Source organism: Elephantulus edwardii, unplaced genomic scaffold (genome assembly GCF_000299155.1).
Source record: "Elephantulus edwardii isolate Elephantulus edwardi_28Jun2011 unplaced genomic scaffold, EleEdw1.0 scaffold00261, whole genome shotgun sequence".
Lineage (NCBI taxonomy): Eukaryota > Metazoa > Chordata > Mammalia > Macroscelidea > Macroscelididae > Elephantulus > Elephantulus edwardii.
The window spans coordinates 3,075,604-3,087,693 of NW_006400011.1; the positions used below are offsets into that span (position 1 = coordinate 3,075,604).

General features: G+C 40.4%; 1 protein-coding gene across 1 annotated transcript in view; it reads left to right on the top strand.

Annotated features, from left to right (window-relative positions):
* Positions 1-12,090, top strand: part of MEP1B (meprin A, beta) — a 34,361-nt gene that overhangs the window by 15,868 nt on the left and 6,403 nt on the right. The window contains exons 7-11 of the mRNA XM_006899567.1: positions 1,219-1,397; positions 4,704-4,922; positions 7,386-7,538; positions 9,900-10,115; positions 11,466-11,897. Of these exons, the coding sequence (XP_006899629.1) occupies positions 1,219-1,397; positions 4,704-4,922; positions 7,386-7,538; positions 9,900-10,115; positions 11,466-11,897 (1,199 nt within the window). The remainder of the gene's footprint in view (positions 1-1,218; positions 1,398-4,703; positions 4,923-7,385; positions 7,539-9,899; positions 10,116-11,465; positions 11,898-12,090) is intronic.

Sequence of the window (12,090 nt, forward strand, 5' to 3'; positions counted from 1 at the left end):
TATATATCCCTACATATATCTCTATATCTCTATATATCTATATATATCCCTCGCCTCCAAAGAGTAGCCTGGCTTCACCCTCTACAGGATGAACTTGTTTGTTCTCGTAGCAGTGCATGGTATATTCAATACTCTTCTCCAACACCACAGCTCAAAGGCACCAACTCTTCTTCTATCATCCCTAGTCATTGTCCAGCTCTCTGAAGCATAGCAAGTAATGGCAAAGACCATGGCCTGTATCAGGCGCATCTTAGTCTCCAGACTGACATAGTTGCTCTTCAGTACTTTGGAGAGGTCTCTGACAGCAGACTTACCCAATATAATTTGTCTTTTAATTTCCTGGCTGCTGGTACCAAGAATGTTGATTGTAGAGCCAAGCAAACTAAAGCTGTTAACAATCTCAATATCTCTCTCTCTCTTTTTCTGTCTGTCTATCTCTCTCTATATATAGATATATAGATATATAGATAGATAGATGATATATAGATATCTATATATCTTTTAATGCATGCATTAAAGTTAAAACAAATCTGACTGATGTCAGTCATCTCACAATTTTGTGATTTTTCAACCCTAACACGTAATTTACATGTTCTTTATTTTCCACTCAAGAAATGTTCTGCCTAGTAAAGACTAAAATCTTTAGAGAATGGTTGAATGGTCAGAATGGTTGACTATTCTTGGTGTCAGTATTCGTTTTCTTTTTTTTTTTACCTGGTTTCAAAGTTATTTACAATGGTCATGTTACTTGTGTGATATTGTGAAAGGCTGACTTCTGAGTGTCTTTTATGGGCACATAGATTATGTGTATAAAATACTTTAAAACTCATAACAAGTTATGAAGGTGAAAGTGTTCTTTACACCAAGCCCTGCAATTCAGTGTGGTTACTGTTCCTACAAAACCCTTGTTAATAGATATCAGTGGAACAAAGACAATCTCAAAGACTTTGAAATTTCCAGGGGGTAAAAAAATTAGGGCTAGTTTGGTGAATGACTTACTTCTACATAATATCAATTATTAGGCAAGTTCTCCAAAGAGCACCTATCTGGATAGGTTCTCATGCCTCACCTGGGTTTTGACCTAAATGCACAGAGTCCTGATTTAAGAGTAAAATTAAGGGGGAAGACTAAAGGACAAGGCATAGGGGATAGGGCTCTGAGAAGTCAGCCTCAGCATCGTAACATCCTCTCCCACTTTTCATGAAATTTCCCCCTAAGCTGCTGGTCTTCAGTGGGAAACAGGCATTATGGGAGGCAAGAACTTTCTATTGGAGCCAACTGTGACCGAATAGCAACAATTCAGCATGAGTTCCTCCATGCCCTGGGATTCTGGCACGAGCAGTCACGTTCCGACCGGGATGACTATGTCAATATCATGTGGGATAGAATTCAGTCAGGTATTGCTTTCTAATACTTTTGGTTAACTACTGAGTTTAAACATGTGACCTGCCCTATCATCTGTACCAATTGTTAACAATGGAAAGTTCCAATGTTCTGATGCCTTATTCACTTAGCTCTATTCCATTATGAAATGGCAGATACCTGTAAACCTTTGGCATTCAAGTATCCCAGAGCCCTAGAACTTTTGAGAATAGCATATTCTTAGAAACTATCTAGTTCAGTCTTTTCCAAAGTGTGCGTCATGGGATGTTGTTGTTGTTGTTATGTACCGTCAAGTCACTTGCGGCTCATAGTGACCCTATGTACAACAGCCCTAAACCCTGCTCTGTCCTGTGCCAATTGCACTGTCTGCGACACACCTACCCCACTACCCCAGTCACTGAATCAATCCACCTCATAGAGGGTCTTCTCTTCCTGCACTGTCCCTCCCCCTTCCAAGCATGATGTCCCTTCTTACAACATGTCCAAAGTATGTCAGATGAAGCCTCAGAATCCTTGTCTCCAAGGAGCAGCCCGGTTTAGCCCTCTCTAAGATGAATGTGTTTGTTTTCTTAGCAGTCCCTGGTACATTCAATACTCTTCTCTAGCACCACAGCTCAATGGCATCAATTCTCCCTCTATCCTCCCTAGTCATTGTCCAACTCTCTGATACATAACAAGTGATTGCAAAGATCGTAACCTGTATCAGATGCACCTTAGTCTCCAGAGAGACACCATTGCTCTTCAATACTTTAGAGAGGCAGATTTTCCCATTGCAATACATCTTTTAATTTCCTGGATGCTGGTGCCAAGAGTGTTGACTATTGTCCAATAATATATTCCCAGGTATTGACTATGGGAAGAGCTCTGTGCTACAATTAGTTTGGGAGATCAGGGTCAAAATTTTAAACTTGTATTTATTTATGAGGATGTGCTGTTCAGACTTTTTGTTCAGACAGCATCATTTTCCCCAAGTAATTTGACCACAGGTTTTTGGTTGGGTTTCTTTTTTTTTTTGGTATCTTGTGGAACCAACACTTGAAACACTTAGGTGATTGGCCAGTTTGCACTTTGTGGTTCTACGTTCAAAGTCACAAAAATCCTACTAAACATGGATGAGTAGAACTCATATTTTTCATGGTTTGTGTAGCTTCCTTGTCTGTCCTGCCCAGATAGGCGGAATGATTTTAGTGTGAGGCACTGTGAGGACTACCCTGTTTCTGATGCCCCTCACACCATGAATCTTGATGACACCATTTTAAGGCACAGCAAAAAATGAAAAGAAGAGGAACACTGAGCTTTAATCAATCCCTGGCCTCTCTCTTTAGGATTTCCAAAGTCTTAGGCTTGGTAGCTCCTTCTGCCTACACTACAGAGCATGTATATACTTTAGGAAAGTGCGACTATCTGACTTCAAGATGCCATCATTTTCCCACTAGTTGGATGGTATGATGCTAAGTGACCTCATAGCTTCTCTGAGTTAGTTTGTTAAAATACCTCCACACGTATTCCACACCAGCTGTGCTGAGTTGACTTTAAGTTACCGTGATCTGGCATGTGTCAGAGAAGAACTGAGTGGGTTTTCAATGGCTGACATTTTGGAAATCAATCACTAGGCTTTTCTTCCAAAGTGTTTCTGAATAAATATGACCTTCCAACCTTCCACACAGCAACTGAATGTCTTCAGCAGTGGACCCAGAGACTTGTTATTAGTCACCATGAAGGCCATGACTATGCTAGCACTTTCTTTTTTTTTTTTATTTCTTTTTTTTAAATCTTTTTTCTTTTTTGTGTGTGTACCATCAAATTGGATCTGACTGGTACAGTAGGAGATTGTCCCTCCTTCTTTAGCACAGCACCTGGTGGATTTGAACCGCTCACCTTTGAGATTGCAGTGCAGCTTCTTGCCACTAGGCCACCAGAGCGCGCCAATACTAGCACTTTCTAATGACTCCTGTCTACGTTACCATTTCTCGGTTCCATTCTGTCATGCTTGTTTTCATTTCCATATACATTCCTTGCCTGACAATGACCTCGACTACTTTAATACCTTTTAGAAGACTCCATTCCATTAGCTGGTCTTAGAACCAAAGGCTCAATGTTAATGCTCCAATTTGGGGCTATCATGAAATCTCAGCTATGTTCAGTATGATTAAGAATGTTACAACCATAAGCCTGGCTATTTCACAAAATAGTCCTTGAAATACAGTATACCAGTGGTAGCAAAAGTTATTTCATGTATATTATATTATCTGCCTTTTGGGGGCACTTTAGAAGTCTCTTTTTCCCTCTCTGGTGTTTATCTATTGTCGCTTTCATTAAAGTTAATAAAGTAAATTAACTTGTCCTTCAACCATTCATATACATTTTGCTCTATAATATTAATTTCAATGCCTAAAATATAATGTGATTGTATTTCTCCCAACTTCCTCCCTCTAATCCTGCTTTCCGTGAATCCTTCTCTATATCTCTGTAGCTACCCTTTCTTTAATGACACTGTGCTACTGTCATACTCTTCTCCTGACACTGTGCTACTGTGATACTCTTCCCCTTACTGGACATTGCCTTTCCATTCAGTCATTTCAAGATATGTCTGTTATAAATTTACTCATTTTTTCCCCCTCCCCTTTCCCTCTTTTCTTATCCCCGGGAACTATCCAAGCAGGATTCTTTCTGTGTGTAAACTTTTCCTCAGCCTTCTTCTTCTTCTTTTTTTTTAAAAATATGGAACGCTTCACGAATTTGCGTGTCATCCTTGCGCAGGGGCCGTGCTAATCTTCTCTGTATCGTTCCAATTTTAGTATATGTGCTGCCGAAGCGAGCACAGCCTTCTGTAATAGTGATCTTATACAATATTTATCCTTTTGTGACCAGTTTATTTCTTCCAGCATAATGTCTTCTGGATGGATCCATTTTATATAGTGTTTCTTCAATGACTGTTTTTTAGTGTTGCGTAGGACTCCATTGTCTACTCTAGTTCTTTATCCATTCATCATTGATGGGTGATGTACGTTATTTCTGTCTCTTTGCTACTGTAAACAATGCTGCAAGGAACATGTGTGTGCATATATTTGTTCATGTCAAGGCTCTTATTTCTTTTTTATTTAATTTTTAATTAAAAAAAAATTAATTTTAATGAAAGTTTATGGAGACTTAGGGTTTCCAGCCATTCATCATTGCACTTTTCTACCTACCCACCCCTTCCCCACCGGCTCTTACTTTTTTAGCATGTTATCTGCTTTGAAGGAAACAAATCTTTTGACGTAAGATTAAATCGATTTTGAGAACACAAGATACTGAAAGGTTTTGTTTATATCATTTAGGCAGAGAACACAACTTTAATACCTATTCCGATCAGGAATCAGACTCTCTGAATGTTCCCTACGATTACAATTCGGTGATGCATTACAGCAAAACTGCCTTTCAGAATGGGAGTGAGCCAACCATTGTAACGAGAATTCCCGACTTCATGGACGTGATTGGCCAGCGGATGGACTTCAGTGACTATGACCTCTTAAAGCTGAACCGCCTGTATAACTGCAGTACGTCCTGGTTCTCTGAATGCTTTGTACCTCTCTCAGCTTCGCGGGAAGGCTTTGCACTCTGTGGCGTCTTGCTGAGCATTTCTAGGCTTTCCGAAAGAGTAAAAGTTTGATGGGGGGAAAAAGCAGAAGAGATCCCAATCTACAACTTAGAAGCAGTAATTTTCTTCTCACAAAGTCTGACCATCAGATGTAAGAAAGAATCAGAGGCTGTAGGAATAGGCCCTAAGCAGGTATTTGAAGCATTTTTTTGTATAATTAAAAAAAATTATTGCTATTTGGGGAAAACTTACAGAACAATTTGGTTTTGCATTTAACAATTCCTATAATTTTGTTAAACCGGGTGGCTCCTTGGAGGCAAGGATTCTGAGGCTCCGTCTAACATACTTTGGACATGTTGTGAGGAGAGACCGGTCCTTAGAGAGGGACATCATGCTTGAGAGGGTGGAGGGACAGCGCAGGAGAGGAAGGCCCTCTATGAGGTGGATTGATTCAGTGACTGGGTTAATTGGGATGGGAGTGTCAGAGACAGTGCGATTGGCACAGGACAGAGCGGAGTTTAGGGCTATTGTACATAGGGTCGCTATGAATCACAAGCGACTCGATGGCACATAACAACAAACAACAACAATAATTTTGTTTTAGGAGATTGATTATAATGCCCTCAATGTAACAACTTTCTTCCTACTTCTTCCTGGTGTTTATCATTTCGCCTTTTTGACTTCTTCTTGTCCTCTGAGCTGTATAAGCACTTATGAATTAGAAATGAATCTTAGATTCTGTAGGAAACTACTGTGGGGTTGGGGAAAAGGCAGATTCCAGTCAAACCAGAAGCAGAATCTTTGATGTAGTGAAAAGAAAACAGTAAAATTATTCATTCTCTTATTCAAGTAATATTGCGCTTGTTGTTGTTGTTGTTGTATACCATTGAGTCAAAACCAACCCATAGCTGACCCTCCAGTGGATTTTCAGAATCAGTTAATCACAAGAAAGGAGATTGCCCATCTTTCTCCCACAGAGCAGCCAGTGACCTTGAACCCTGTGCCTTTGGAATTGCAACACAGCTTCTTGCCACTAGGTCATCAAAGTTTCCTAATATTGTGCTTACCTACCTTCTTGATTAACCCAATACTGAGTATTCATTCTAATGCCAATGCTTTTATGGTAGGTTAAAAAACCTCTAACACAAACTCATTGCAGTGGAGTCGGGATGAACTCACATCTGACCCTCCAGTGGTTTCTCAGAAGCTGTACAGGAGGAGAGTGCCTATTTTGCTCCACTGCTGGGTTTGAGTCACAGCAAAGGGTCAATTCGCTGAGCACTGTGTACTACACCACTGAGCTCCTTTAAGATAAGTAGATTTTCTTGAGCTAAAAATGATTTTCTTATTGTTCTTATTGATAATAATATACAGTGAGACATAGACCATTCCAAATATTTCTACGTAGATCACAGAGTGGCATTGATTACATTCTTTAAGTTGTGTAGTCATTTTTGGCTTTTTTTCCTTCTTTTTCTAAGTGCATGCACCGTCAAATCAGATCTGACTGGTACAGAAGGAGCTTGCCCCTCCTTCTCCAGCAGAGTATCTGGTGGATTCAAACTGTGTAATCGTTTTTATCCTCCTTTCAGAAATGCTGCTTCTCCATTGATTCTCCACCGTCGTCTAGTCAATTCACACTCAGAGTGACCTTCTAGGACAGAGTAGAACTGCCCAGGACTCCCAGGGTTGTATAATCTTTGTGGAAGCAGACTGCCATGTCTTTCAGCCACAAAACAGCTCACAGCTTCTTCATTGATCTTTCAGTTTGTAGCCAAGCACTTAACCACTGTGCCACCTCCCCCATTAACACACATTTACTGTAGCTCTGGGGGCCTAGTGGTAAGAATCTGTGCTGCCATCCCAAACACTCACAGTTCAAATTCACCAAAGGTGGGCAGTCTCCTCCTTCGTGATTTACTGCCTCTGAAAACTCACTGGAGGGTCAGTTATGGGTTCACACTGACTCAACCATAAAACAATAAAAACATCAAGGTTCCTATATGTCTTTCCAGCTGCTGTTGTCATTTTTTATGCCATAAAGATAGCTCTTGAAAGAGCTCAAGACAGACATTTTTAATGAGTAAACAAAAACTCTCATTTGGCTTTAAGTAAACTTCAGGGATGTTTAGGTCTGAAGATAATCTCAGGGCAATAGTTTCAGAGGTTCATCCAACCTTCGTGGATTGAGGAAGCCTTGAGTCCATATTTCCACTCCTTTGATCAGGATTCTTCTGTAGAATCTTTGGTCAACTTTTAAATAATAGTAGTCAGGAGCCAGCCATTTCTTCTGGTTTGATGGCAAAGGAACTAGTTCGTGGAGGCATTAGCCAGACATTTCAGATGAGCTCAGTTTTTGTGACTTAGATTATCATGTTCTATGAGTGTCAATAATTGTGGGTTTTGTTTGTTGCTATTGTAGCCTCTTCCTTGAGCTTTATGGATACATGCGATTTTGAACTCGAAAATGTGTGTGGTATGATCCAAAGTTCAGAAGATAGTGCTGACTGGAAACGTGTTTCCAACGTTCCCCAGGGGCCGCAAAGTGATCACTCCAACATGGGCCGATGTGATGGTAAACACCAAGATCCTTCTTAAGTCTCTCAGTGACTCCAGAGTTTTCCTTGGTGATGGAAGATTTAGATGTTATATCAAATATCAGAATCATTACTGAGAAGTCTTTAAACTTTTCTGAAGGGATAAGTTCTGTGCTTTATAATAATGACACATGGTTTGTTTCCTTGTCCTCATTCATGTGATTCAGTGCTGTGATCCAGGATGCCCCTACAAGTAAAAACCCCAAGAGAAGAAGATGAAGCCTTCTAGGAGGCCCTTATTTCAGCTTCAGTGGTATTGATTTCGGCCAGTTTGTGGGCCACAGTGACTCTGTCCAACAAATAGTACTGGGCTGTGGATTATTCAGTTTACAGAATTGCAGCTGATGGTGAATTACATGCTTCTGTTATGAAAATATCTAGAGTGAAAGTAAAAATTGTAGAATTTATTGCAATTTTTTTTCAGTTGAGTATCCTTTACTGTTGGAATTTTGTTTTGAATTAAATATTCCTGTACTTGGCTATATCTGTTAGATTTTTATTTATTGGGCCATTTCTTGAAGTAAATTTGTAAAAGTAGGCTTCAGAATTCAGGACCACTACTCAATATCTCTGATAATCTATGCAGGGAATATGTTAAAAAACAAACAAATGAAACGACAACATCAGCAACAAAATACGTGCCTGACTCGTAGCCATAAAGGACAGAGTAAAACTGTCTCGAAGTCTTCCCAAGGCTCTTAACTACTGAGAGAAGCAGGCTACATCATCTTTCTTCCACAAAGAACATAGTGGGTTCAAACCATCAACCTTTCAATTCATAGCTAAGAGCTTAGCCACCATACCATGAGGGCACCTTAAATAGCTGACATTTTTTTTCCTGTTTTTGAAAAACAAATGCTTGTAGTAAGAGCAAAATTGTTTCATGTGGTCTCATCACAAACTGTCTGCTGTTCAAATCATAACTAACTGCCCTTTACAGCGATCTGGACATAGTGAGGTTTTCAGTGCTGTTGAGTGGTCCACAACTCCTGGCGATACTATGAGCAACAGATCTGAACCCTGTTTTATCTGTTCCATCCTGATAATCTCGGATATACTTGAGCCCACTCTTACAGCTGCTTTGTTAATGGGGAACTAACAAATCCTTGAAGTAAAATAAAGGAAATTAAAAGTAAAATATAGGAAATGAAAACCAAAACAAGTCACTCACTCTTGTGCCTTTAGAGATTACTTAGAACTAGAGTGAATATTGCAAACAGAAATAGAGAGCTGGGGATGGGGGAGGCTTTGGAATGATCTGGTTCAGATACTCTCAACATTTGCTTTATGATTGCCATTTTTAAACATTAACCTGTAACCCCCACCTGATAGTTGTTATTATTTCTAACATCGCAAGAGTGGCATCCACTTTGTAAACCACATGCCTCTGGAAGCTCTACGAACTTTGGTAAATGTCGATAGTTATAGAAAGGCTTCAGGCCTTTTTTTATTCATAGGGTTGCTTTGAGTCATGCTCAACTTGAAGGCAATCAACAACAACAACTATATGCAGAATTACTTTTTTTTGGTCAGTTAAAGTCAAAGAATATTGAAAGAACTAGAAAAAAAAATGGGCAGGTCTGTAAAGGCTCTGGTTTCTGGGTCCAAGGCTTTGTCCTGTCCTCAGCACAGTGATCTGAAAGCAGTTGCAAGAACAGTGTGTTAGATGCCTTGAAAGGGCTTACAAGCCTCTCCTTGAATGAGCCCTGGAAGACACCAAGGCCAGAACGCTCTACCTCCTTGGACTCAAGCCTTCTTCCCACTTGCAGCATAATTTCCATTTGCCTTCTTCATATTCTCAGAGCAATGGACCGCTCCCGGTGGCATCCTAGAAAGGGTAACTGCTCCCACTCAGAGCTAGACTGGGCCGGGGGTACCCTTGCAAAGAGTTCTTCCTCCACATCACCTGTCCTGCTATTGTTACATATGACCTGAAGCCCATTTCCTGTAACACATTATCTTTTTCTTTTTGGTTCTCACTTGATACTTCAGTTTGAAACACTTTTGTAGCTCATAGCAAATGGAAGTGAATATCAAAGAAACCTCAATGACAGTAAGTAAATGTTTCATAAATAATACATAGGTTTGAGATTCCTTTTATCAATCAGTTGGCTTTTCCAAGTGCCAGATATGTAGCTGAGATTTTAGATGTTTCTCTCGGGGGATTTAGGTTTTGAAGTTAACTGGGCCATGTGTATTGGATCGTCAGCCACCATTGGTGAACACACACTCCCATGTTCATTATACGAATGCTTGCTATCCTGTGTTTGTGTGTATGTATGTATGTATGTATGTATGTATGTATCTATTTATTGAAAATGTGTTTGTCCTTCTGACAGGTTCTGGCTTCTTCATGCATTTTGACGGCAGTTCTGTGAACGTAGGGGCGACAGCACTGCTGGAGAGTCGAATGATGTACCCTAAACGAGGATTCCAGTGTTTGCAATTTTATCTGTATAACAGTGGAAGTGAAAGTGACCTTTTGAACATCTTTGTCAGGGAGTATACTACAGAAAATGTGAATGGTACTCTGACCCTTGTGGAACAGATTAAAGGTAAGTTATCGGCATTCTGATTCATTGGCTGGGATCAGACAGAGGCAGTTTTTACTCTGAATGCAACAGTTGACAGCTACGCGGGGGCTGTGGACTCATTCCTTTTCCACTAGAGACTTCTCTTACTTTGTGCTGTGGCAAAGGAATTGCAAACATTGGTCTTTTGTATGCTGTTTAAGTCACCGTCACTAAAGAAACTGCAGCTCTGTCTCTGACACCACACAGGACAGTTCTTGGCAAGTAAGAAAAATTCAGTGTGTACAAGTTTAGATAAAATAGGAAAAGTTACTGACTCAGGGGAAATGGTAGAAGGAAGATGAGGCTTGTCCCTGAACATTGTCAACAAACTCTCGTTTTATCTTCCAATGAACTTTGTTCTTAAAATGATACTTGGCCTGTGTTAATCTCTAACCCACTTTATCAGATGGGACAACTCAACTCATTGCCAAGTTGGAGCTGACTCATAGCTGACCCTCTAGTAGGTTTTCAGAGGCTAGAAATCACATGCGAGGACACTGCCCAACTTTCTCCTGGGGAGCTTCTAGTGAATTTGAACCATCTGACTTTGACATAGCAGCACAACTCCTTATACATTAGGCCACCAGCGCTCCCAGATGTTCCAACAGACTAGAAAAGAGAAAAGAGTGTGTTGGCTAAATAATTTATCTGCTGACCAAAAGGTGATTCAAATTTCCCAGATGCTCCACTGGAGAGAGTTGATGCAATCTACAGCCATGCTGACTTATAGCCTTAAAATCTACGGGAAATCCTACTCTGTCCTACAGGGTTGCCACACGCTGGTATCAACCCAAATGGTTTTCATTTCCCTTAAATTCTAGTTTTAAAAAAGAAGTTCCAGTGTAGGACTCTGATAGTTTTGACTGTAGTTAAATACGATTTCTGGAGCAATTAATGGATAGGAAGGAGCCTACAGCCTTCATATATGTCAGAGAAGTTGGTCATGACAGCTGCCTATGAAAGCTGGCGATGAGACAGATTCCCTGAGTAAGGGAGAGGTCGTGGTCTGTTGAGTCCATTACTGTCTCCTTGGAGGAAGAGTAAGTTAGATGTTGTGGTTTTCTCACTCGTCTCTGGGCAAGGCTGACTTTCTGAGGAACAGCTACTTAAGTGTCCAAATATTTCAGAGTCTGAGCCTACAGACATGCCTTGAAGTAAATGGATCTGGGCTGGATGTGGGAGTAAGCCATCACCTCAGACTTGTATGTGTCATGAAGTCTTTGATGGCCATTTATCCGTGAAGGGTAAAATGCTAATGCTGATTTGCAACCACCTCATAATCTTTTGTCTTCTTTGAAGTAATGAATAGAAATAATAATGATTCTTTTGCAGACATACCCACCGGGAGTTGGCAGCTTTATCATGTAACATTGAAAATGACCAACAAATTTCGAGTGGTGTTTGGTGCAGTCAGAGGCTCTGGTCCTTCGTCAGGTGGCCTGTCTGTTGATGACATCAATCTTTCAGAAACCCGGTGCCCTCATCATATCTGGCACATAAAAAATATCACACAGGCCACTGGCAACCTGGAGAGCCCTCCGTTTTATTCTTCAAAAGGTTATGCCTTTCAAATTTCCCTGACTCTAAACCATTCGACGAATGTAGGAATATATTTTCACTTGATCTCTGGAGACAACGATGATCAATTACAGTGGCCCTGTCCTTGGCAACAAGCCACAATGACACTTTTGGATCAAAACCCTGATATTCAACAGCGTATGTCCAACCAGCGGAGTATCACCACAGACCCATTGATGATCGCTGGTTCGTGATTATTATTATTATTATTATTATTATTATTATTATTATTATTTATTGCTGACACATGCTCATTGCTCTGGGAGGGGCAGCTGATGTGGACAGGAGATTTCACAGACCTAGAGGACCCTGAGCCCCAAATCTTAAAAGTGGAAAATAGTTAAGGGGCAGAGTGTCAGCATATGTATTCACCATAGAA